This window comes from Numenius arquata, chromosome 1 (genome assembly GCF_964106895.1).
Source record: "Numenius arquata chromosome 1, bNumArq3.hap1.1, whole genome shotgun sequence".
Classification (NCBI taxonomy): Eukaryota; Metazoa; Chordata; class Aves; order Charadriiformes; family Scolopacidae; genus Numenius; species Numenius arquata.
This window is the reverse complement of record NC_133576.1, coordinates 110,792,341-110,818,760: the sequence shown is the minus strand read 5'-3', so window position 1 is coordinate 110,818,760 and position 26,420 is coordinate 110,792,341. Positions and strand designations below refer to the sequence as shown.

General features: G+C 47.0%; 1 protein-coding gene across 1 annotated transcript; it reads right to left on the bottom strand.

Annotated features, from left to right (window-relative positions):
- Window positions 1-9,249: 9,249 nt before the first annotated feature.
- On the bottom strand, window positions 9,250-25,344 carry CDADC1 (cytidine and dCMP deaminase domain containing 1). The gene is made up of 9 exons (XM_074153750.1): window positions 25,202-25,344; window positions 21,628-21,722; window positions 19,889-20,066; window positions 18,469-19,047; window positions 16,770-16,819; window positions 15,082-15,251; window positions 14,369-14,558; window positions 13,669-13,729; window positions 9,250-12,341 (listed from the first exon to the last, which is right to left on the bottom strand). The coding sequence occupies exons 1-9, from the start codon at window positions 25,278-25,280 to the stop codon at window positions 12,268-12,270; spliced, it is 1,476 nt and encodes a 491-aa protein (XP_074009851.1). The 5' UTR covers window positions 25,281-25,344; the 3' UTR covers window positions 9,250-12,267.
- Between the last annotated feature and the right edge of the window lie 1,076 nt (window positions 25,345-26,420).

The window sequence follows — 26,420 nt, the reverse complement described above, 5'->3', positions numbered from 1 at the left end:
GAGGAGGACTTGTGAAAAAAGGAGTGTGTGTGCACATGTGTCTGCAAGAGGGGGGGGAAGTGATGGTCTTACAGTAAAATGACATGTGCCATGTGCTTCTCATACGAGAAGCAGGTCCTGAAGTAGATATTGCCAACACACCTCAAAGTAATTGAGTCTTTCCCCAGCTCAACTTGCTTAGCTCTTTGAAAGAAGAAGAAGCAAAAGAAACAGCGAAGAAGAAATTAAGCATCATAATAATATTTCACAGCAGGTGGGGACACATCCCTAATTAAACAAAAATGAGGTCTTTTCTAATGCAACTTTGCAATAACGATAGCACTCCCAATTTCCTTTGGTGCATTCAATCAAGGTGATTCTTCTGCCTAAGCCACTGCTCCCACCAGGAACTCACAATTTCTCTGAAATTAATATCTGGGGGAGCTGTGTGATTGCAGGACACGTTCATCAGAGCGAAGACAGGGAAGAAGATTGTCATCCGGAGAGCCAAAGAAGCTGGAGGACTCTTGGGCTGCAGCCTCTCCATTCCAGTCCCCACCCAGCATCCAGGGGGGAGTTTGGATCGTACGAACGAATTTCTGCCAAGATGCGATGTATGATCCTGCACAAAAAACCTTATTTGATACAGCAGCATGCCAGGAATCTTTGAACTGTAAGCGTCTGTCCTGGGATTTGGGCAGCTTCTGCTACTAAGAGAAATCTGATTAGAAGCGGCAATGCCCCTAATTAGACATTATCCTGTCTGTAATGTATGCCAGCAGGTGTGAACCCGGGGGGAGGATGCAGGACTCCGGCCTTCAAGAACCGTGGGTGTTAAGACCGCTTGAGCCTCTTAATCTGCAGGCTCCAGGGACGAGATCAGATGAGAAGGAAGGAATGACTTGGACCGTGTAATCTAACGATAAAAGCACGTGAGGGAAGAGGAGATCTGGATCCCATTTGTTCTCTAGCGCGTGCTTTGCTCTTGTCTATGAAATTGGAGAAGGACTAAGAGAACCCAGGCCTCTTTCCAAAGGATGCAGTGATGTTTGGTCAGTAGAGAGGCTTTTTCTCTGGGCCAACAAATGCTTCATTTTTCTGTCTGAAGTAGAAGCACTTCAACTTTTGGCTGGAAGGACCTTCCTGCAGAACCTCTTAACGCCTGGTGGCGCAGGCTGTTATGAGGCAGAGGGGATATGGGTTTTGGTCTTTGTGACATGAAAGGGAATTGTACGTAGCTCTCCTCCTTCTTGACTAAGCACTCTTGCATAAAATGATATGTTTCTGTGGCTTTCCAATGGTTTTGGACTTGCATTTTGGCACCTGCCACTTTCCTGGTGAGGAGCTCACACTGTGGTTGCCTTGAGCATCACCCAATCAATGGACTTGTCCACACTGCCTGCTGCCGAACAGCATCAAGCAACTGAGGGACTGTGTAGACCACAAGGATTTGTTGCGTTTGCTGCCAAGCAATGAAGGCCCGTTTCACAGCTCTTGCGCTGGTGGACCTGAAGTGGCCAGTTGCTTTCCTGCCAGAGCAGACAGGTGGTGGAAATTCTGCTGGGCTGCGGCGCTCCTGGGGCCTGAGCAGGAGACACCAAGCGCTCACTGATGCCTGGTGATGAATACAGGCTCTTAAGGGCCTTCACTGCTGGAGCCCAAGTCCTGAAGCTGCTGGCTTATAGCAGCTTTTGGCATAAATGCAGGCTCAACCCCAGGAACTGACACGTTCTCCCTTCCAACCAGCACTTTAACAGAGAGCTCAGCCCATCTTTCTACCTGCTCAGAGAAAATCCAGGGCTCCTCTCCCACTGAGCGGCAAGACCAGTGAGCTATGGAGTTACTCAGGTTCACTCCACGTGCGTTCCATACACACAACATGACTGGAGCAGCACTGAGCTGCTAAGTTAAGTCTGGGCATGAGGTGTCCCAGAGCCTCCAGTGGGAGGTCCAACCCCATATCGAGAGAGGCAATCCCACTGGTGAGAGCCGCTGTGGCCTGGGGAAGAGAAGACGCTGAAGTCCCTGCCGCCCCAGCCCATGCTAAAGGGGAGCCTTGCCTCCAGCAAAGGAGAAAGGAAGAAGGTAGCACAAGGAAGCAGCCGTCCAGAGCACAGTTGGTGCTGGGCAGACAATGTGGGAGGAGGCTGAGGGAAAGCCCAGGAGAAGGTTAGCAGTTCTGGCCATGTGGTTCAGCTGTAAGCCAAGCATCTCCCAGGGCTGGGACTTGGCCCAGCTCCCCCCAGCGCCCCAGGGAGAGGCAGGCGGTGAGCCCAGCCTTCCTGACTTGTGGTTCTGCTCCACAGCGCCTGCCTCCCGCTGGCTCCTCTTTCCAGGAATGTGAAAGGAGGAAAAACAACCAAACAATCAACCCCTTTCCTATGGCATCGGTTGCGAGTGGCTTTGCAAAAGCCACAGCAAAAACAACCTTTTCCACCTCAGGGTGCGTGGCAGCGAGTGGCAGCGTGGGGAAAGTCTGTGCCCAGGGTGCAGCGCCAGCTCGGCTCTGGCCAAGCCGTGGCCACGGCCAGCCATGCCACGGTGGGGAGGTGGCTCCCCCATCCCCAACACCCACACCTGTCCACCTTAGTATTGACTGGTGTACTGGGGAGGGGGACAGGTGATGTCCCAGCACATCCTGTGAGGCAGCGTTCTGCCTTGCATCATGAACACCCCCATTCGCCATTGCTACAAGAGCCCCGCGGCTGTTTTCACCACCGAATGGCACTAGTAACAGCTGGGAGGGCTTTGCTACTGAGCCTTGGCCCCAGGGAAGCATCGCACTGCCCTGGCCACCCGTGAGACTGCAGGTGTCTGCTGCAGTGCAGTCCATGAGGTATGGCCCAATGTGTGTCCCATGTCAACAACCAGCTGAACGTGAGCCAGCAGTGTGCCCAGGTGGACATCCTGGCCTGTATCAGGAACAGCGTGGCGAGTAGGACTCGGGAGGTGATCGTCCCCCTGTACTCGGCACTGGTGAGGCTCCACCTCGAGTACTGTGTCCAGTTTTGGGCCCCTTACCACAAAAAAGACATTGAGGTGCTGGAGCGGGTCCAGAGAAGGGCAACGAAGCTGGTGAGGGGTCTGGAGAATAAGTCTTATGAGGAGAGGCTGAGGGAGCTGGGGTTGTTCAGCCTGGAGAAAAGGAGGCTGAGGGGAGACCACCTCGCTCTCTACAACTGCCTGAAAGGAGGCTGTAGAGAGGCAGGGGGCGGTCTCTTCTCCCAAGTCACAGGCGACAGGACAAGAGGAAATGGCCTCAAATTGCGCCAGGAGAGGTTCAGATTGGATATTTGGAAAAATTTTACACTGAAAGGGTTATTAAGCATTGGAATGGGCTGCCCAGGGAAGTGGTTGAGGCACCATCCCTGGAGGGATTTAAAAGACAGACTGACATAGTGCTTAGTGACATGGTTTAGTGATGGTTTTTATCAGAGTTAGGTTGATGGTTGGACTAGATGATCTTGAAGGTCCCTTCCAACCTAGACAAGTCTGTAATTCCATGATTCTATGTCACCTCAGCCTCCTCCCTCCCTCCCTCGGTGTGCCTGTTTTGCTCCTTGGTAGCGATGCTCACAGGGCTATGGGCCGGTGTGTGCTTTTCTTTAGATCCTCTCCCCCAAGTGCACATTTGGGAATGAAGCCTCATTGTCCTGCGGCCAAACATCAAACCTGTGTGTGTGTTTTAACCTGTGTCACCCTGTGCCAGCAGGCACCTCCAGCGTGTGGAGGTTTTACAAGCAGTCGGACACAACAAGCACCTGAGCACCAAGGTGACAGGTAGGAACGAAGCCTTTTGGCTGCATGACAGGCACCAGCCCAGCTCCTTGTAGTTAAACAAAACCCACCCATCTCCTGGGGAGAGCTACCAGTCTGCTAATCGTAGAATCACCTAGGTTGGAAAACACCCTTGGGATCATCGAGTCCAACCATCTACCCTACTCTACAAAGTTTTTCCCTACACCATATCCCGCAACACCACATCTAAGCGACTCTTAAACTCATCCAGGGATGGCGACTCAACCACCTCCCTGGGCAGCCCGTTCCAGTGTCTGATCACTCTTACTGTGAAGAATTTCTTCCTAATGTCCAGTCTAAACCTACCCTGTTGCAACTTGAAGCCATTCCCTCTTGTTCTATCGCTATTTGCTTGTGAGAAGAGACCAGCATCAACTTCTCTACAATGTCCTTTCAAGTAGTTACAGAGAGTGATGAGGTCTCCCCTCAGCCTTCTCTTCCTCATACTAAACAGTCCCAGCTCCTTCAACTGCTCTTCATATGATTTGTTTTCCAGGCCCTTCACCAGCTTCGTTGCCCTCCTCTGTACCCGCTCCAGCACCTCGATATCTCCCTTGTATTGAGGTGCCCAAAACTGGACACAATACTCCAGGTGTGGCCTCACCATGAATGGAGTTACTGCTTCTGAGGGCACAGAGAAGACAGGAACCTATCTTTGGGGCCATGACATGCCTCGCTCAACTCTTATGAATAGGGGCCCTTTATTTCCAAATTGCCGGGTACGTTACCTCTCCGAACGCGCAGCTTTGCCAACGCCCTTCAGCTCGCCCGTAGAACAGCTGGCTCCACAAGGTTCTTGGAGCGTGTTTAAAAATACCCTTGTCAATAGGGGAGCCCCTTTGGCATCTGTTGAGAACTCTGTGCGGACAGGCAGCCGGGGTGAGCTGCTCAGCAGGCGGCGGCGCACCCAGGCACAGCCCTGCCCCGGCGGCTGCCAGGGAGCAAGCAAACCCCTCGTTTGCTCGGGCAGATGGTCAGGTGCCCAAGGGGCTCCGTGTGCCTAGGGACAAGCAGGAGCCTGCAGGGAGCGGGGCTCATGAGCTCCCGCGGTGGGGTGAGGGGAGCGGAGGAAGGCACCTCCTCCCCATTTTAAGGCTGGGTGTGTGGGGGTGTGGGGGGAAAAAATGATCTTCACAGATGGACTCGCCTTGTGCCCCAAGGAGTGTCAAGGGCAGAGCCGCAATTAGCTCATGGGACGGAGCAGGCTCTGGCTGTGGTGGCAACGGCTCACGCTTCCTGGGGACAGGCCTACTGGCAGGCAAGAAAGCAGCGTGTCCCCGGGGACGGCGGGCATGGCAGAGGGAGGAGAGACGTGTGTTCATTCCAACAAAAGACCCAGCTCTCCTGCTAATGAGTCCCACTCCCAGCCGTGCTGCCGAGCCCCTCTGCTTCTACTGGGTTTTGTTTTCTCCAGCTAAATCTGTCTTGCCCCACGGCGGGCATGAAAGACTCGCTGTGGGTGGGATGTGGTGGCATTCATACCATCCTACATACGTCTTCCAGGTAGGGGGAGGGGAACGTGCCTGCGCTGGCGCTTGTGTGACACGTCCCTAAGGCCGGGCTCTCACTACAGTTATTGTTCAAACGCTTCATGGTTTCCCCAGGCTGCTTCAACCCTTTATTTTTCCTCCAAGTTAGGAATTTAGCTGCCCTGGGGGAAAATTCACTGGCAAAGCCGTGAGGTGACCTCACCAGAGCCCAAGTGAAGATAGTTGAGCAATGAAGGCGAAGGAGGAGAAAAAAAAAACCAACCAAAACCCCGCAGGCAGACTGCACAGGCTTCGTCGCTGTGAACAAACCTCTCCAGCGCCAGCCATTAACACGTTGGGGAAGCACCATCTGCGTTAAAGCGGGACCAGACCCCATCCCTTCGCCAGCGGTGGGAGGGCAGAGCGGCCCCAGGAGGACGCCCAGCGCTGAGGCAGAGCCTGGCTCCTCACAAGAGCCAAGTGGAAAATTTCAGGTACGGGGAGATGACGCTTGGAGCGCAGAGAAGGTAAATGTCACGCTGCGGAACACCCCAGGGAAGAGCCGAGCCCGGCGCTTTCCCCTGCACGTCTGCTCCCAGCCCGAACACGGCTACGCCTGCGCCCCAGGGACCCAGGAGATGCCCTTTACCCACATGACAGTCCCACCAGCCTCATTTTTTTTCCCCCTCTCCCCGCCTTTTGAGCCCTTTCAGGCGTTCTGGCCTTTACAGCGAGTACCAGCGCGCCTTTGTCTTTTGCTGCCCGCAGCAGGAGGATTCTCTGGGTGCCTGCTGCAGCGCTGAGGGTAACACACCGCCCCGCCGGGGCAGCCGTACCCACACTCCCGTCTCTTCCCCGGGACACGGCAGCCACCGGCGGCCCCGCGGCGCCGTTCCCCCCCGTCACAGCGCCCCCTGGCGGCTGCGGCGCAGCCCCGCACCCCGCGGCCTGACGGTCACCGTCCGTGAGGAGTAAAAGACCTTTTCCATAGAATCATAGAATGGTTTAGGTTGGAAGGGACCTTAAAGATCATCGAGTTCCAACCCTCCTGCCATGGGCAGGGACACCTCCACTAGAGCAGGTTGCTCAAAGCCCCATCCAGCCTGGCCTTAAACACTTCCAGGGATGGAGCATCCACAACTTCCCTGGGCAACCTGTTCCAGTGCCTCACCACCCTCACAGTAAAGACTTTCATCCTAATATCTAATCTAAATCTCCCCTCTTTCAGTTTAAAACCATCACCCCTCGTCCTATTGCTCCACTCCCTGATAAAATGTCCCTCCCCATCTCTCCTGTAGACCCCCTTCAGGTACCGGAAGGCTGTTACAAGGTCTCCCTGGAGCCTTCTCTTCTCCAGGCTGAACGACCCCAACTCTCTCAGCTTGTCCTCACAGGAGAGGTGCTCCATCCCTCTGATCATTTTTTGTGGCCCTCTGCTGGACCTGCTCCAACAGGTCCATGTCCTTTCTATGTTGAGGACTCCAAAGCTGGACACAGTATTCCAGGTGGGGTCTCACGAGCGCAGAGTAGAGGGGTAGAATCACCTCCCGTGACCTGCTGGCCACACTTCTCTTGATGCAGCCCATAACGCGATTGGCTTTCTGGGCTGCCAGCACACACTGCTGGCTCATGTTGAGCTTCTCATCCACAAACACTCCCAAGTCCTTCTCCTCAGGGCTGCTCTCCAGCCATTCTCCGCCCAACCTGTATTTGTGCCTGGGATTGCCACTTCCCAGGTGCAGGACCCTGCACTTGGCTTTGTTGAACTTCATGTGGTTTGCACAAGTCCATGTCTCAAGCCTGTCCAGGTCCCTCTGGATGGCATTCCTTTCCTCCAGCATGTCGACTGCACCACACAGCTTGGTGTCGTCAGCAAACTTGCTGAGGGTGCACTCTATCCCACTGTCCATGTCTCCAACAAAGATGTTAAACAGCACTTTAGGTACTGGAAGGCCACTATAAGATCTCCCTGGAGCATCCTCTTCTCCAGCCTGAACTACCCCAACTCTCTCAGCCTTTCTTCATAGGAGAGGTGCTCCAGCCCTCGGATCATTTTTGTGGCCTTCCTCTGGACCTTCTCCAACAGATCCACATCCTTCTTGTGTGGAGGGCCCCAGAGCTGGACACAGTGCTCCAGGTGGGGTCTCACCAGAGCAGAGCAGAGAGGGAGAGCCACCTCCCTTGACCTGCTGGCCATGCTTCGTTTGATGCAGCAAAGGCAAAACAAGCCCGTTTAGGGCTGGGGAGCCAAACTGAAGAGCTGTCTCTGACTCAGGCTCATTAAGCCACCAACAGCATCAGCACAGCAGCCCTTTGCCTCGTCCCTCCCTGCAGGGAAGACTTTTCAGTGCTGCCCTTCGTCTTCTCACCCAGGGCTGCAGCATCAGCAACGCCCCATGGAGGCACATCAGCATCAAGGGACCGTTTTAGCATGTCACAAAGGTAACAACCCCCATGTGGGCCCTACTTGTATTCCTCACGTTATCGGAAGGAGGTGGGTTCCAGCAGAAGATGTCTCGTTCTACCAGCCCTTTTCCCCTTCAAAGAGCGACCAAAAGGGCAAAACGCTGAGCAGCAGGTTCTGCCCCATGTCTGACAACGCTCAGGACTAGACGCTGCCTGTGTCCGTGTATGCAGCACGCACAGCTGGGGTGTCAGCAGACACCTACGCGGGTCTGGGAAACCAGAAGGACCCCGAGGAAGGTCAGCGAGTGTCTGACAACAGCCCTCTGCAATTCCCTTTCTGCGCAGAACGGAGCTCAGCTCTGCACACGGGGCGCTGTCACCGTCTTCGTTAATGACAGGGTGATACAGATCTACTAGAAATCGGCACGCACCATCTGCCGCCTTTGTTTTTTCAGTGTCCAAGAAATGTCACTTACTGGATCTAGCAAATTAAAGTCAAACAGGTATTCGGAGTCTGGTTCGCAGGCAGAATGGCTGAAACCAAAAAAACCAAACACCATTCTATTTAGAGGACTGCGAAGCTTTTCAGAGTAATACTTGCATTAAACGTGGCTCTGGGAAGCCTGTCCCATTGCCAGCCCCGCTGACCATGTCCCACTGTGCGTCTACAATGACATTTCAGTTCAAGAGACCTTCTGAAATGCATCTCCCATCTGTCCCCACTTACTGCGTGTGGCTCCCTGACACGAGCCGGTCTCGGAGCGCATCGAGTGGATTCCTTTCAGATGAAGTTAAACAGGAAAACGAACTGTAGGAATAGCCCTGACGCGCTCCGCTGGCTAACGGGCCTTCAGCCCACGTGCCCGAGCTGGAGCAAGGTGGATGTAAAAGCCCTGATGGGTCAGGCCTTCAGCATCGCCTGCTTTCGTGCTACAGATCAGCCAGCATTACAGACTGACAAGCGTGGCCCCCATCACCACAGCGACCCCCCCTCTGCGGTGACTACGAATCAAGACGCCTGTGTACACCCGTAACCCGGGGCAGCAGGCCGGAGGGGCAGCAGGGACCAATTTTGCACTTCTGTCTCTTCCAACCAAGAAACAGACTGTGGAGGTGGCAGCTCACGCAATGCTCCCTGAGGCAGTTCTTAAGCTCCCAAGGAGGAGAGAATTAATGCTCATTAATGCTCGCAGGGCCAAGGGAGGGAGGAGACCCTAGTCCTTCCCCCGGGGGCTGGCAGGAGGCACAGTCTCCTGTTGAGATAAATTCTTCAGGCAGAGCAGAGGGAGGTGATGCAGCTGGGACTGGAAGGAACAAGGACAGCACTGGGCTGGTAAAAGGGTGTGAGCGTTTCAAAGCACTCCGTAATGTTTCTATTAACCCAAAGCACTTAAAAATACACTTCAGCACTTACTGTCAGGTTAAATTATTAGCAGAAAACACGTTTTGCTGTAAGGCAGACAATTAACAGAGAATTTTCATCATTCTCAGTCAAGAGGCCAGATTATTACTGATAGGTAATACCTGCAATTAAAATGACTGCTCTGAAATGAATGGCAGAGACCCAAAACGCATAAGGAAATTTCATACAATGTATAAAATATATAGCTTTTACATTTATTAATTTTAAATACATTGTTCTTTTTATGTAAGAAATAAACATCCTAGAGTTCATTTGCAAAACAAGCACTGCAGGAGAAGTCCGGTCTTCCGTGGCTCTCCCTGGTAAGCAGATGACGTGCACAGCAGCGCCTACGGAGTCCACGGGTTGAGAGAGAAACCCCATCCACATTGTTCCTGTTGTCCAGGATAAAACCCCTACTTTGTAACCACAGCAAGAGTTAAAAGAAGTAGGGTTACACTGATAACTGGAGCCTGCAGAGATTCGTGAGCGTCTGGAGGAATCTGCAGAAATACAGCACGACTTGAAAGAAATAAAGCCAGACTTGCAAGCTGTCAGCCCTACAAGCAATTCTAAGTTTCATGGGAAGTTTTGTACAAAAATCCTCTTTTAAAAAACAATAAAAAGTAAAGGTAAAATCTTAACTCCTCACGAAGCACAGATTACCAGCAGCAGTCACTGAAGCGTAGTTATTTAATGCGTGCGATATTTGACTTGTATCTTGATTTACCTCTCCATGTACCCAGGCCACCTATGACGTTTCAGGGACTTTTCAATTTCAGCTGTTTCTATAAAGACACAGACATCTTTACCGATTTTGATACCAGCTGACTAATCAGTATGAAACTTGAAAGGGCCTTAAACTTGCCCTTGGTTTTTTTTTCCCTGCTTCTACCTCAAGCAGAAGAGCACTGCCAATGGATTATGGAAACAACAAGGTTTCAGTGGGTGGGGTGGACTTTTTACTCTAATCTGGACAGTCTTCCTCTGATCTGTAGGAAAAGCCAAGAGTATTTATTCTAAGACAAGACACTTAAAAGAAGTGTGTGTGTGAAGCAAACAGGCCAAAGTAAAATATTTATGATTTAAAAACAGATCACAATCTTGCTTACGAAACACCAACATTTGACTTTAACCTCATAATGAAACTATATAATCCTTGATGAGAAGAAAAAACTGTCTTTCTGAGGTTCGTGGGGCATCCAGGTTAATCCCCAGGCCCTGGACTCTGGATCTGACAGGTGAGGCATGGAGCTCTTGCAGCTGGATCTGCTGGTCCCAAATTCAGGACCCTGAATCCTCCACACTAGATTACAAAACCTGGTGAAGTGGTAATTCAGCTATTTTCTCCTGAGCTACTGTGAAAAAGCACTCTTTTGGTGGTGTGACGCAAAAACGGGTTTCACCATCCTTCCCTTAGTTAACAAATAGCATCAGATTTTTCTCCTTCATTCACTCCGTGGTCCTGGGAAATGAAGCTGTGTGCCCCCTGCTTCGCAAGACAGCGGTGGTGCCTGCAGGAGGTCAGCCAGATGCCTGATGAGATTTCTGCTGCCAACTCTGCACGCACCGCACTCAACCGGCAGCCCTAGAGTAGCCTCCAAGTCTAACCAGGCTCAGAGAAACAGCAGCTTCTCCAGCTCCACTGAGAGTGAATTCTCATGGTGGTTAAGAGGACATCAGCGTTCCACGGTTCTGAAGACCAGGTACTCAAGAATGAAGTTATACTGTGGGGAATCACAGCTCCTTGCTGCAGCGCCAAGCATCAAGAACTGTACCTTCAGTTGCAGGTCCAGTAGCCGTACTGTGTGAGAACAGACTCCATATAATTAATGCCACGTTAAGGATGATTTGCACTCTATCCAATCACAGCTTTGCTATCTAGTTCCAACCTTTTCCAAAGCCTAAGAGAAACAAACGGAACCTACAGCAGCATCTTAAGACAGGAATCCCCTTCCAGGACTTTAAGGAGGGCAGCAAAGACAAGGTGCGTGAAGGGACTGGGAAAAGGCTCTTTGTGTATCCTACCAGCAGCAGCAGAAAAAGGTTTAAGGCGTTTGCACTTGAGAGCTCAGCAGAGGAGCGAACAGCAAGTCTTGGAACGTCTGCTGAAACAAACAACTAGAGGTCATATTCCAAGCAGCAAAGAGATGGGAATGAGGAGAGTGACCTCTCAAAAGATGCTGGGTACAACTCTCTGTTCTGGTTACCCATTACCTACCCACCACCCCCTCAAACCAGCTACAACATTAGACCAGTTTCACTGGCTATTCTAACATCACCCTCGCTCCACGTGTCGTCATCCAGAGATTGGCACCTGAAAAGATTCAGGCTATTCCACTGGTTCCATCCTACCTAAGAAACAACAGGACATCAGGAACTTTATTAGCTTCTGTAGTCCTAGAAGCCTGTTAGCGAAGATGAACAAAACCTAAACACTAGCAATCTTCACACAGTGCCTAAACTACGACAGTATGTTGGGGCCAGTGAGATGCATTCAGCCACTTTGGTTTCTGCCTGCATCCAGAAGCTGAGAAAAAGCAAAGCTGATCTTTGTCTACATTCTTTCAGATGGGACGCCCATGAGGAAGCACACAGAGCAGCAACGCAAGTACCAACAAACAAAACGGCTCTGCTGCTGTGGTTACTGGGAAGAGAGTATGTATGAGACAAGCTTGATCTCCAAATCACTTACCTAGCAACGATTGCCACCCCAGTGGCTTTGCCGCCTTTATACAGGCAGACTGAGAAGCAAAAGCCACCTTCAGAAACAGGAATTGTTGGTGATTATTTATCTACCATTCCCTAGAAGATTCCCTTGAAGATCGTCCTTGAAGAACTAGGGCTTGTTTCTGCATTCTGCTAGCCCAGAACTCAGAAATCCATTCCCTCAATCCATACACCAAGCAAAAAAGATACCATTTCGTTATTACTCTGATCTACTGGTAATAAACTTCCAGTATATTTTTTTTAATGTGTTAACAATGATTATCCACCCAGTTACTTTCAGAGAAAATACAAGCGGCATTTTTTTCCCAGGAACTTCTAAATTAAAAAGACCTTCAGGTAATTCTGTAAAACATTTAAGACATCATAAATAAACTTATTTAAAAATCACTTTCCAAACAATAAATAAAACTCTTCCTTATTTGAAAGTGCAAACAGGCTGCATTATAAAAAGTATAAAGCAAGACTGCAGAAGTGCGTAATTATTCAGTAGTGACCAAGACACAGTTTCTTGTTTTGGTGCTGCTGGTCATCTAGTGATTTTGTTTTCTGGACTCCATCTGAAGAAAAAAAAAAATTGCGAAACTTTAATATAATAATAAGCACAGTTTAAATACTGAACACATACAGGCACACTGGAATAACACCAGGTGGGGGGTTAAGGTGGGGGAGCTTGTCTTCTTCCCCATAGAGAGGAACATCAAATAATTACAGTAAAAGAAACATATTGAGGAAAAATAGCAACTTAAAACAGTTCAGTGTTGAAAATGCAAGCATACCACCCCGAAGAAAACACTGTTAGAAAAATGAGCCCTGTTAAAGGTTGTCAAACAAAGCACCCCAGGATGAATCTTTCTCCAGCTGGGTTTAAAAACCATTAGCAGAGAGAGGGACAAATAGGCCCTAACATTTTGCTGTGATTACTAATGCCATAAACACTGCTCCGAGCCCTTCCCTCCCTTCTTTTCCCCCGACTCATAAGGGAATAGCTAATAAAGAGACTTCTCCACTAATCTGGCTCACTATGTATTAGGAATTAGCTTGTAGTATGTGGCTATTCATGTGCTACAAAACCCACCTTCAGCCTTTTTTACGCTCCTAGCACGGTGCTCAATGCTTTGAGTAACTGCCAACTCCCTGTCTTTACACTCCATATCTTCATGCTTGAGGCACAAAAATTATTTAGCTTCTTATTCCACATTATTTTCCCCTCTGGATGAGAAACATTTTAAGGACTGGTAGCTGACAGTAGATGCCAATGGTGGCTCCCTTCTGTAGCACAAAACGGCTTCAACATTAGATTCATCTAAACTCTGTTTTCAGAAGATGACAGCTCCCTTGCTATAGGGATGCAGGTTGACAAGGATTTTGTGGCCTTTATATTATATATGTCTATATATACACACAAAAATAAATGTTGGTTGAAAAGCATTGGCATAGATTCCTTCACTTTGTAAAAGAAGCACTCACTGAAATTTTCTGCAGAACAGATTTAAATGACTTTGAGGTGTCCAATTTCTCTTGAAAAAAACTGGCGCTTTTTCTAGAACACAGTATAGAAAGTCTTTATAGAACAAAATTTAAAACATGATAAAGTAGTCTGAAATGATCTATGAGCAAAACATCACATTTTCGACCTTGGTAACAGCATTACTCGATTTTGTAACATGTGCGCCAACGCCAAGCATTTGTTAAAACAAGCTTGTTTTCGACTTGTCGCTAGTTCATCTATTTAAAAAAGCTCAGAGAAGTTTTCACAGCAAAATTTAACTAATTGAAATAAAGATTAATTAAGACTAATCAATCCCAGACAGATTCAGGTTTGTTTAAAACATGATCTCACTTACTGACTTTAGTCATAAAAACAATTAATGAAAAAATACTTACTTTCCCTGGCTGTAGGGTCATGGAATTCGAGGGCGTTATTGTACAATGGATTCAGTTGCCACTGGTAAAAGAAGGAGAAAAAGTTTACTTATTCCAGCAGATAAAAGAAAGAGCAAAAGGATGAAAACAAAAGTACCCTACAGTCCTTCACTGTAAGACGTGACTAAGGGTGAAGTGGGAAATGAAGGGCTCTCCCTCTAACGCACTCTTGCTTTGAGGATAAAAAGCTATTAAGGGATACGTGGCCATTGACTGCCTTGAGAAGGGGAAACAAGCCCACTCAAACTGACAGTGCTGCTGTCTGTCATGGTGAGCACCCTGAGTGCGGGTGCACTTGGCCACCTTCAAAACCCACCGCAGCTCTTTCAGGAGCTGCTGGAAGGGCCTACAAAATCACCCAGTGATCTCCCACGTCAGCCGCCGTGCTGTTGACAGGGAGACTTGGAGAGAACTTTAGGGTGTGAAGAGACCACATCAAACAACGGCAACGAGTTCGAGGGAACTAGACACTTGGCCCCACCACCTGGCATGTGGCACAGCACTTCTCCCCAGTGTCGTGACAGAGCAACCTCTCCATTCCACTCACTTGACTAAACAGCACAAGAAAACACTTTTCTGTGCTGGCTGAAGATGATTGCTCACTCCATCCTCCCCCAGTGCTGTCCAGAGTTTTCAGAATATAGTACAATTACAGACTTACTGTAAATTTGCTTACACCCTCAAGTTCGCCAAACTTCATATAGGATATGTCTGCTTTCTTTTTTCCAGCATCAACATCTCCTGCATAGATCTGCTTGATACCAGCCCCTTTGATTAAAGGGACACATTCATCACATGGACATTTCGTCACAAATATCATGCTTCTCTCATCTGGCTTTATTTCTCGACACCTACGAGCAGTCAGAAAACAGAATTTCAGAGTTTATATCTTGATAGCTTTGAAAGGTGACAAATTTGAGCAAGAGCAAGCAAAAAAGTGTTATCTTCTCTCAGAAGCCACTTATTCCTAATCAAGTGCACAAGTACACAATGATGCCTGGTTTGGTTTTACTGTCTGTGAACAAAACACCCATCCCACCCCTCCACACGCATCATCGTCAAAAGCCTCAGCAACTGCCACACTTCCGTATTTCAGGTTACAGCATGGTCCTAGCAGGAAGCAGAGGCAGTGGCTTGTATCCGAAAGACAGCTGCCATGCAATGGAGTGAATATCCTTTAAAAGCCAAGTTTACTTAGGAATTCTGAAGAAACGAAAGGAGCTGACTGTGTCCATGCACACCCAAGTTCTGCATCACAGGCATACACAAGACTGTGATTGCAATCCACACTTCATCACAGTGACATCATGCATTTGTCGTGGAATTGTTTCTGAACCATCTCATTCTTTTCTGTGGTAAAAATAAACCCATTACCTGAATGTCAAGGCATTCTGCTCCGCGTGTATAATGTATCTGAACTTTCTGATTTCCCGATCTTTTTGTTTATCATCCATGTGTGGAAAATCAGCGTATTCAGATCCAACAGGAAAAGCGTTGTAACCACAGCCTACAAAATACATGGCTCCCGTTCCATCACAGCTTCTCTGCAACAGTAAGCAAAGCATCAAATTTGGAGACATTTAAACTGAGTACTAAGTCGAAGTGTTGCGCAATGTATACTTTCACATCAGCAGTTACAGCAGTTAAAAGAGAACTCAGCTCTTGCTAACTGCTCCATGTCTGTATGGAGCTTTTCCACTAAGATCCATAGGAGCCACATGGGCAAATTGCGGGTAACACACTGCACCAGGCTTTAGAGGCTTTCCTTTTAAAAGTAACACTGATAGCAGGAACAAAAAGTCTGCAGGACTTAGGCCTTAAATCTTTCTGCAGTGTACAAAATTAAAGACAGCTGGAGTTAGTCCCTGATGTGCCACAGACTGTGTTTCACCAGGCTCTCAACAGACCCAGTGACCAGCAGGCTGAACAGGTAGCAACCTGCAACTGAAATCAGAACAAGAAACAAAACAGCAATAAGCAGCTGATGACTGAAGCGCTAAAAACAAATGAAGAGTATATTGCAGCTGCACGAAGAATGAGGCTTCAGTAACATGCATAATCAGAGACATAAAGAAATAAAAACTTTATGTTCGGATGGGAAAAAGCACAGTAAAATTATTTGTGGAAAAATATCACTTTGATCCAAACAGGAATGTGCTAAAGCTAGTACAGCCCTTCAACTGCAACAAAAACCCTCAAGAGATTGTCAGGCTGTGATTGCACTGAGACCTCTCCAAAAAAGTGTTGTGGAGAAGGACAATGCAGAGAAGGCACATGCTGCCTGACCAACAGCTCTTGCAAAACTTCATAGCACCAGGACACCTGGAATAACTGACACTGAAAGCAAAGCAGAGACACCGTAGTAGTTACTAAATTCAATTATACTTCACAGAATCACAGAATCACAGAATGATATGGGGTTGGAAGGGACCTCTGGAGATCATCTAGTCCAACCCCCCTGCCAGAGCAGGTCCACCTAGAGCAGGTTGCACAGGAACGTGTCCAGGCGGGTTTTGAATGTCTCCAGAGACAGAGACTCCACCACCTCTCTGGGCAGCCTGTTCCAGTGCTCTGCCACCCTCAAAGTAAAGAAGTTCCTCCTCATGTTTGGATGGAACTTCTTATATTCAAGTTTGTGCCTGTTGCCCCTGTCACTGAGCACCACTGAAAAAAGACTGGCTCCATCCTCTTGACACCCACCCTTTATAGGCGTATATAAGTATTTATAGGCATTGATCAGATTCCCCCTCAGTCTTCTTTTCTCCAGACTACAAAGACCCTAGTCCCTCAGCCTTTCCTCATAAGAGAGATGCTCCAAGCCCCTAATCATCTTTGTAGCCCTCTAGGCCCCTAATTATCTTTGTAGCCCTTCATCCTGACAGCATAACAATGAGCTAGTCATTAGTTTAGTTACTAAAGAATGAGAAGTGCAAGCTTTCTATAGCACTGTATGTGTGTATGAAAAACACACGTGTATAAACTTAAAGCAAAATAACAAGCTCAAAGCAGATACAAGTAAATTAATTGTGAGTGCAAGAAAAAGTAACTTTTTCACTACTTACTGACTTTTCTTCTGCCCAAATAATAGCTCCAACTCCTGTTTTATGATCCTCTAAAATACATAAAATTTTAGCAGTAAATAACAAATAAAGCATTTCTGAGTTACCTGTGCATTAACATACGATATCCTAGAGTAAGGAATAACATTCATTGCTGCCTCATGGACAGGAAAAAAGAAATCCAGAAAGATTAAGAGCTTCAAAGTCATATGAGTCTACTGCAAAAGCTGGGTGTGCTTTAACTGCAAGGCCAGCCACTCTAAGACTTTGCTACATACATTTGTTCACAGATGCTAAGAAGCTACCAATACATATATCAGGTAAGAAAATGTGTGCCAAGAATTTATGTGGACAGGTTCACTGATGTGAGGTGACAAACTGATAAAAACCTTCTTGTTGTTTACTGCTTAATTTCATTACATAATTTCTGCCATTCCTTAAATTTATGGTTCTGTGGTCTGAATTCCTATCAAAATCAGTTGTATTTTATACCTAATTCAGAGACAAAACGTTAACAATTGGATTTTGAGGAGCGTTTCCTATTGCCACCACAGAATAGACCAGAATAGACATTTCATTATGTGACTTGGAAGATTTTTACAGAACTTGGAAATCTTCCCCAGCACCTATTGATATGAGTCTTGACCATTTATAATAGAGCATATCAAGGATAAAAAAATGTTTAAAGCTTCCAGTGTTTAATATTATAGAAGACGATGTTTCAATTAACTATTTCCACCATCCTTAGTATCGCTACCATATACAATCACTCAAAGAGGATCTTTCCTGCCAAAGATATGTTTTATGAGGGTTGACTTTATTTATATTCTGCATAGTTATTAGTCACTGATGTATATTAAGCCAGCAAAGGAAATATCCTACTATCTTGCTCTCCTTATATCCACCTATATAATAATGTAAAGCATCTAAATATGCGTGTGGTCTTATAAATATGTGTGTGTGGTTTTAGGGTTTTAAAAAAGCATCTATCCTGTCTAGATGAAAAAAATCATCACTAAGGAGTCCCACCAAGTTTTAAGTCTTCATATTCTGTTCTTTGGAAGAACTCACCAGTTTTCTGCATTGCTACCCAGACAGAATAAAGTAGCTAACGGAAGTCATCTGTATCAAAAGATCGTCAATAACTACCCTTCCACCTTGAAAGCCTGTACATCAAAACTCCAGCACCTTTGCAAAGAAAACCCCCATCAGATATACAATCACTTTCACTAATAAGATTGGAGCTAGGAAGCTTAACATAACTGTACTTAATGACCTACTGGAAGGATGTTATTTCACTGCTCTTTTCTGAAGAGGTGTACTTAAAATATTGGCACTTATTTGATAACAGAAACATCTTGTGAAACCTCCGTAAAAAAAAAGGAGTCTCAGAGTGGCTTGAAGAATTTAAATGTCATTCTATTCTATTTTCAGATAGGTGTTGGACATGTTGGCAGGGCAGGCTTTGCTAGCCCTGTATGTGAAATACCTGCCCTGATTTTCTCTTGGAAAGCTCAGTGCTTTCACACACAATACTACGTACCCCCGTGGAGATTTTACTACTACTGCTGCTCCTGTTTCACCGATGTAGGAATGGAATTCAGCAGCTTGCTCAGGGAAGTATTTGGAAGAAGTAAGGCTGAAATCAGGAACTCACTCTCCTCATGAGACCCATCCTTCCTCCCCTAGTGTAACAACTCACCTGTCCGGTAGGCAAGTAGTCTGGCTTGTATCATACAGTGCCTCGCAATTTCTTGGGGCAGACCCTGATGGTCTGTTTCATTTGTTCGCCGTGATTCACTGTTGTAAAACCCAAAGCATCCGAAGTCAGGGACGCTGGCAGCCACCGTTGCCAAGACCAAGACAAGATCTTTCATATTTTGCCTAAGGTTGCTGAAGTACGGGTTTTCACAGAGGTTCTCCAGTCCTATCGTCATCAATATTTGCTTGTGCGTCTCCTCATTTGAAATTAGGAATAAACTTTCATACTCTTTTATTCTCTCTTGTCTACATGCAGTATAAAAGTCAGTATTAGAGTCAGGCTGAGATTTTGCTATTTTTTGAATAAAATCAAGCTTAGTGGAAGTTTCTTCAATAAATTGCACCATATAGCACACCAAGGGCTGAAGCAACACACACACTCGAGCACGACTGTTTGACTTCAGTCTTTCTACTGCTTTGGCATCTAGCTTTGCATCATCAGTAGTCAGGGGACTGGACGCCTCATTCTGCAAGCTGATCTCAGGATCTGCAGGCCAGTAAGAAATCCTGTTCACCCCAGCTGGAAGAGAAGATAATGCAGCAAAAAGAACCGTTCAAGCACAGTGGAACATAAACATAATTTTCAACACACTATTGCCTAATCCTGTTTTTACTCCTTTAAGGCCGTGAATGCTGTTTCAGTAGCATCTGGACAACAAAAATGCTACCACATACAAGTATCAAGATCTTATCAGACTATAGACAAAAACTGGAATTTCCTAAGTTCTAACAGTTTTGTGGCGGCCTAATTTTGCATCTTACCTACAACAGATACGTTAACACTGCATAAAAAAAGGCGAGCACTAATAGAAGCTGCTGCTGACATTAAAAAGCAATACTTGCAGAAAGGTTGTACCAACAGATCCCATTTCAGGAAGCAAATAATCTGACTCGTCTTCATCTCACTTGGCAAAAGGAAATCGTAAAGTAATCCCTTGTGATTTATGCATAAAAACCACCCTTCCTCTGGTGCCACTGTCAAGCAATGAAAAATGTAGTAATCTAGGCCTAGTCATCAGGCTTAGGTTTTCTCTGGCGAATCTCAGCTGTACATCCCAAGCAAGGGACAAGTACCTCCAATAATAATAATAATAGTTGCACAGAGACACCCTCCAATAATAATAATAATAATAGTTGCACAGAGACACAGGGTCTTAGCAGCAAATCCTAGTTCCTTGATCATCAGCTCAAGGAAATGTACATTCAATATTGTTTTCAGTCTTGTGGAAAATAACAGTGCAGGCTACACAAATTAGGGATTGGCATTCGCAACTGGGACAGTCCAAAGAGAAAACAGGCTTTCTGATACCACCGATCACAAGCGTAACATTTACTTCTACTCTACTACAGTCATTGCTTACCATTTACAATCATTTTTAAACAAGTCGAACAGGGTTTTCTGGAAAAATAAAGATCACAGTTTTTAAGTCTTGACCCGTGTTTAATGAGAGCAATCTGGCCAGCATGCAGGTCTGTACTGGAACAATGAAGACCGATAATCTTCATGTTTTTCACCACAACTAGGCCACTCTTCTTTACCTACAGAAAAATGCATCATCATCATTATTATTATTATTTTATTTTACTTAACTTTTTTCAACATCAAGTCTTTAGAGATGTTAACAGCTCTTCCTTGGGTAACGCTAATCAGCCAGATCAGAGCATATAACTTTTCAGTTCAAATTGTGATATGAATCATTAAACAATCTCTGTTCCACTTCCCCTAAGTAGAATTTTTTTTTGGTGGTTTCTACATGTGTCTGTTAATATCAGAGTGCTGTGCCTCTGTCAAACTTCCAATAGGGACTTGTCACAAATTCCTGATTTTTCTGGTCGTTGCTTTGCCCATAACAACACACAAAAGCAGCATAGAAAATTCTATCAGTTATAGCTGAAAACCCCTCTGAATCATCCAGCATCTGGAAATGCTCTTGATTTCTGTCTTAATCTTGACCATCCCGGGAGCCAACAGCTTCTCTAGCTTTCTTTCTGTCTCTTCATTTATAGAAATGAATCCTGGTTCTGAAGAATAGTCTTCCATGGAAAAAGTCTGCGTACCACGGACAAGAGCTCTTACATCTGGATTCCTGTGTATTGTGGGGAAACTGGATACAGGCTAGTCTGACGAAGGTGGGGAAACAGATCTCATCATGTAATCCAGCTGCTACCAGAACACAGTTGCCTTAGACCTGTAAATTATTCAATTTTTTTGAGGTTACAGAAATGAGGCTGTACTAAAGCCCTACTGTAACCCAAGTGCCATTCCTAACTGAATTACTAAATATGAAACTGCTTTTGAAGTCTGCATGGTGCTCATCTATCCCTCTTCCGGATCTAGCCTGGCACATACCAAGCTCTGAAAATTAGGCCTAATTGTCACTCAAATTATTTTCCCGTCTTTCCTCGTCCTGGTTGATACATGCGCTATGGATCTTAGCATATGTGTATGCTCTGCACAAAGCAGTAATCACTTTAAAGAGCACAATAAGAACTCTGATCACAAAAGGAAACACTTTGTCCTGTTCCAGGACACTCTGAAAATCCCCCTCTACTTTGAAGTGTAACTGGCAGCTGTTTAGAAAACCCATTCTCAAGGACGGTTTCTTTTCATTGTCACAAGTTCTTGGTCAGCAAACATTTCAAATCGTTCTGTGCACCTCCACTGTACAAGAGAACTCTTCTACAATCATGAACATTGACATTTTAAAGAATTACCTCTACCTGATCAACCACACTGATTTTAAAGTTATAATTCATATAAACTAAGGAGCGCTCGCTACACACCATGCATACTTTGTTATGCTATTCAAAATACTCACCAGCATTTTTTACTGTTTGCTTCACCTGTCAGGGGCATACCTTGCCTTTCAAAGTTTTTCAGAAATAGCATGCTATCTAGCCATTTTGCTATTTTTCTCCTACAAGTGGATTTTTTTCTACTTCTAAGAAATATCTGAAAAACATTTATCAGTCTTTTTTGGTTTTTTTTTTTCCCCCTCCAGACTATCTGTTTTGTAGAGAGCAGTTAGGTTAAATTCACTGCAGGAGCTATTAGCATCTGTTCAGAAACACCAATTAACAGTAAACATAGACATTTTACCTGTGATCTTTTCTGTTGCTCAGACGAGGGGAAGAGCTCCATCCAGAGACTGAACAAAGTAAAAAGATTTACCTTAGAAAGTCTTGGCATTTGACCTGTTATTAGAAGAAAAAAAAATTAAATATTTATTAAAGAGTATTTAAAAAGAAAACCCACATTGTTGAACAGTATTTTCCAAGTCTTCTACACCACAGCTGGTACAGAAGTTGGTCATCAACTACTGCCGTTACAGCAGCTAAATCTGCACTGTCCTCTTCAGGTCAGTAGTTGTCAACTCAGAATGCTCACATCTGGATGCAGAGATCAGATTTGTGCAACAAGAGAAAGCGATGAAACTTTCACTGAAATTCAGTCAGTTAATTCTACTGAGAGGTGAGGGGCAGAAATCACAGATCAGATCCCACGTAACTTAATGTGCTCAAACGATTCACAGATGCTTACAGAAATTTGAGACAGAGCTTGTGATTCAGCTTCAGGCTCACCACAGAAGAGAGCAAAAATATCATGATCTCACACTGACACCCACAGCAAAAGTGGATGAGCCATTGCGAAACCTTCCAGTTACATCAGTTCTGGAGAAACCCGCTTCTGGCTTTTTACAAACTGCTTAAATTTTGGTTAGATCTTTACAAAAATTTAAACCTATTGCTCAGGCTGTCACTTCTAACTAAATAACCAAAGAGGTAGCAAAGAATCCCTTCTCAGACCACCACCTTGTGTCGTGTTGTGCTTCTACTCCAAATCTGGATGTTGTCCTGTAAGGGACAGTGCTCAGCATTACTGAGCATCCCGCAAATGAAAAAGGAGGAAGTAGGCATTGCTCACTAATGCTTGCACCTTTCCACATGTACAGCTGTCTTGCCTCACACTTGGCAAGAAGTTAATTAAATCTTCAAAAAAGCTCCAGTCCCTATTTCAGGGGTGCTTCCAGAATGCTGAAATGAACACGTATTCCTCCATGTGTTCTGTCTGACAATGGCATTATTTCTGTTTTTATCCCTTTCCGCAAACGTTAAAGTTTTTGCAAAGCAGTAAAAGGCAGAGGCAAGAATAGAACAGAGAAAAAACACTCCTTTAAGTAGTTCCAGGAGTTTGGAGAGATATAATCAGATACTAAGATTGCTTTGGTGGGGGGGCAGGTTAGTTTAATGACATGTCTGTGAACCCAAACAGTTAGGACAGCAGATAAAAATATGCAATCCACGACTGGAATACCATTTTCAGACAGTATTTCAGCAGCTTTATTTCCCACAGAAGTGTGATTTTGGAAAGCAACTAAAGACCTCTCAGGAAGCACCATTCGATGCTACACTGTCCACTACTCCTTTAGGCTGCCCAGCTGTGCACAAGCACCACAAGGGGCACCTGGTTAGCCCAATCCGACACGTGTGCTAGAAATGTACATGGCAAGTAGCACACATGAAGACTTGTTATCACTTGTACTAAAAAAAACCTTGTAGAAGTAAGTCTACAAGCCACATCTAAACAAGTAGAATTTGTTTTCTTAAATGGGCATTTGAGCTCATTCTCATTACAGCCCCTGTTCACTCCTGTTGCAGCACACACATGTACAGTTCCCAAATGGCAAGCTAGAATAAACAGTGCACTTTATACCAGCTCACATATATACTGTCAGATTTTCTAAAATACATTACAATTTGGCATGCAGAGTCATTTTAAAACAGAATACACCAGAAACAAGTTTGTTTTCTTGGATGTAATTTGAGTGTGACCTGTCAAACACACAGGAAACAAACTGAAGAATGTACCAGTACACAACTCTGTTGTGAATTGTCATGAAATCTTGGGGCCTACAGGAGAGATGGGGAGGGACTTTTTATCAAGAAGTATAGCAATAGGATGAAGGGTAATGGTTTTAAACTGAAACCGGAGAGATTTAGATTAGCTATTAGGAAGAAATTCTTTACTGTGAGGGTGGTGAGGCACTGGAACTGGTTGCCCAGAGAAGCTGTGGATGCCCCATCCCTGGAAGGCCGGATGGGGCTTTGAGCAACCTGGTCTAGTGGGAGGTATCCCTGCCCATAGCAGCGGGGTTGGAACTCGATGATCTTTAAGGTCCCTTCAAACCTAAACCCTTCTATGATTCTTTGAATTTGTTACAAGAAGCAGAATATTATGATGAAAAAGGGAAGACCTGTGGTCACAGTTATTGTATCTATGTATCTGCATCTATATTCACTTAGGTAGTTAAATGTTCCCTGAAGTTCAACAGAGTGAAGAGAATACTTATAAAGTGGCCTGGAAAAAAGGCAGAAGACATCTTACAGAATTTAAAGCAACTACAGAGAATTGGGGAAGAAAAGGAATCAGACTCTGCTACTGAGAGCAAAACCTTATAGGAAAGGAGTACTCTTTTCAGGTGCATCAAGTCCTCACAGCTTCCCTGCTTCACACAAAGGTACGATTCAATTCCTCCAGGTCAGGGATCTCGCTCCAGTGAGGCAAAGCATGCTCCAGGGAAAGTGTGCTGTCAAGGCCAGTGTCGAAAACCCTGCTGCTTCTGCACCTCCGAGCAAAAAGGAGCAGGGCACTGCCCATCCGGACACAGCCCAGATAGAGGATTATGCCACGGTTGCAGCGTAGGAGTGCCTCGTTCAAAGTCTGACAGGCTTGTAAGAAGTCATCTTGCAAGTACAAAACTAACACTGTGCTTTGACATCATCAAGGAGGAGGCGATCACTGGTATCACACACCTGTCTGGGAAAACGAAACTAGAAACCATTTTCAGAGTTATCTTCTTCGCTCGCTTGGAAGCAGGGTTTTCATAAAACTAGGAAGAAACAAACCCCATTTACCCACCAAGAAGACCTGGCAGCCCTGTCATGGTCCTCAGTCCGAGAGCCATTTATACAGCCCACGGGTGATCTGTATGTACATACCACTTCCCCAGGGCTGCAGCAGTGGGACAGATGAAATCTATCACAATCTGCTTCGTCTGGGCATCCCCAGCCTTGTGAGAAAGTTGCTGTCTACTAAATTTGTAGGTGGGCCCTGCTATAGGGGTTCCTAAGAACACCCTTCAGAAGGCAAGCATTCATATACACATTACACCTTATGCACATTAAATATATATGGTATAGAACTGGAAAAAAGAAATAATTTTGACGGGGGGGGGGGGGGGAATGCAAAATACAAGCATATGTTACCAAAAGGCCTTATGAACAAGAGCAAGCAGGGGGCACGGTGGGAGGGGGGTGGTGGGAGGGGGGAATACTTTATTGCACGGTCTGTAGCGGGCAGGAGCACTCAGTGAAACAGCAGCTGAGGAGAGGGAAGGCAGGAGCTCTCTGGACAGCCCCGAGGAGGGAAGAGCCCCACCGGCGCCCTGAGGCGAGGACAAACCGGACGGCTCCGGGCATTTCGTTAAACACCTCGGAGGACCCGGTGGGCGAGAACAGACCCAAGAAAGGGCTGCCAACACCCCCCCCCCTTCCCCTCCCCGCCAGCCGTTCGCGCCCGCGGGGCCGCGGCTCCCTCACAGCCGGGGCAGGCCCCGGCCCGCCCCCCCCCACCGCAGCCAGGCCCCTCACAGCGGACACGGGGCGGCGCTCACCGGCCATGCTGTCGGTCTGCGTGCTCGCCGCGCTCACCCGCGGCCCCCCCGCCTCCACCGCCTCCTCTGCGCCGTGCATGGGTGCCAATGCCAGTCCCGGTACCGGTAGCGGTGCCGGTGGCAGTGCCGCCCGGTGCCCGCTCCGTCCCGCCCCCCATGGCGGCCCCGCCCCCATGGCGGCCCCGCTCCTCCCTCAGGGCGTCGCCGCGGCAGGGGCGTTGGCATGGCAACCGCCGCTGACGGGCGGGCGCCTCGACCAATAGGAAGCGGGAGTGGAAGGAGTGGGTGGGGCTTGCCGTGACGGGGCGGGCCGGCGGCTGAGGGGCGGTGGCGGCGGCGGCGGCAGCCGGTGGGTTGCGGCGGCCTCGGTCCTCCGTAGCGGGATTTTAACGTTGAAATACACCCCACCGCTTCGCTCTCTACAGCGAGGTTTCAGCCTCTGGGAGGTTGGGGGGGTCTCGGCGGCGACTGTCGAGCCTCAGCCCTCTTCACCGCGGGCCCGGCCTGGCCCGGCCCCGCATCCCCGGCCTGGCCCCTGGTGGCCTGCCCGGGAAGATCCAAGCCTGCGGGCAAAAAGAGCCATCCGAGGGGCACCTTGGTCGGGACCGGGCCGGCGTCTGCTCCCCAGCACAGAAGTTGCTTCTGCAGCCGGCTTGCCAAGCAGGTGGCTTGTGGTGTGAGGTTTTCTGTGTGTTGGGAGCGTCTCTCTCAATGTTTTGCTAGTTCTAACGGCCTCGGTTAAGTGTGTGGAAACCTGTGTTCTTTTCTGTCGTTGCTGCAGCATAACCGTTCTTCCAGTGAGATGTTGCACTGGCACAGCCTGTCCTGTCACCCACACCGCTTGCTTCCCTTGGGGAACCGGAGTACAACTTCCCCAGGTGGTTTTGTTGGTAGAAACTGTGTCTTTCCAGTGTGGATTTGCTATATGATGATTACACCTGTGTAGGAAAACAAGCAAGGCCTTGTCTGTATAGAGCAAGCTATGAAAATGGATCTTTCTTTATCTTTTAATGTATGTGTTGTGGCTGCTGTGACTAGCTGATAGCAGCCAGTAGAGATAACAAAACTCCTCATCATTTATGAATTGATATTCAGACTCTGGAAGACTGGCTCTGGGGTTGCTGCTTTGACTATCTAAGGCCATAGAGAGACAAAGGTTGGAAGAGAGCAGAAAAGGGTTGGGTTTTTCTATTTCTTTGTTTTTGTTTTGTTGTTTGTT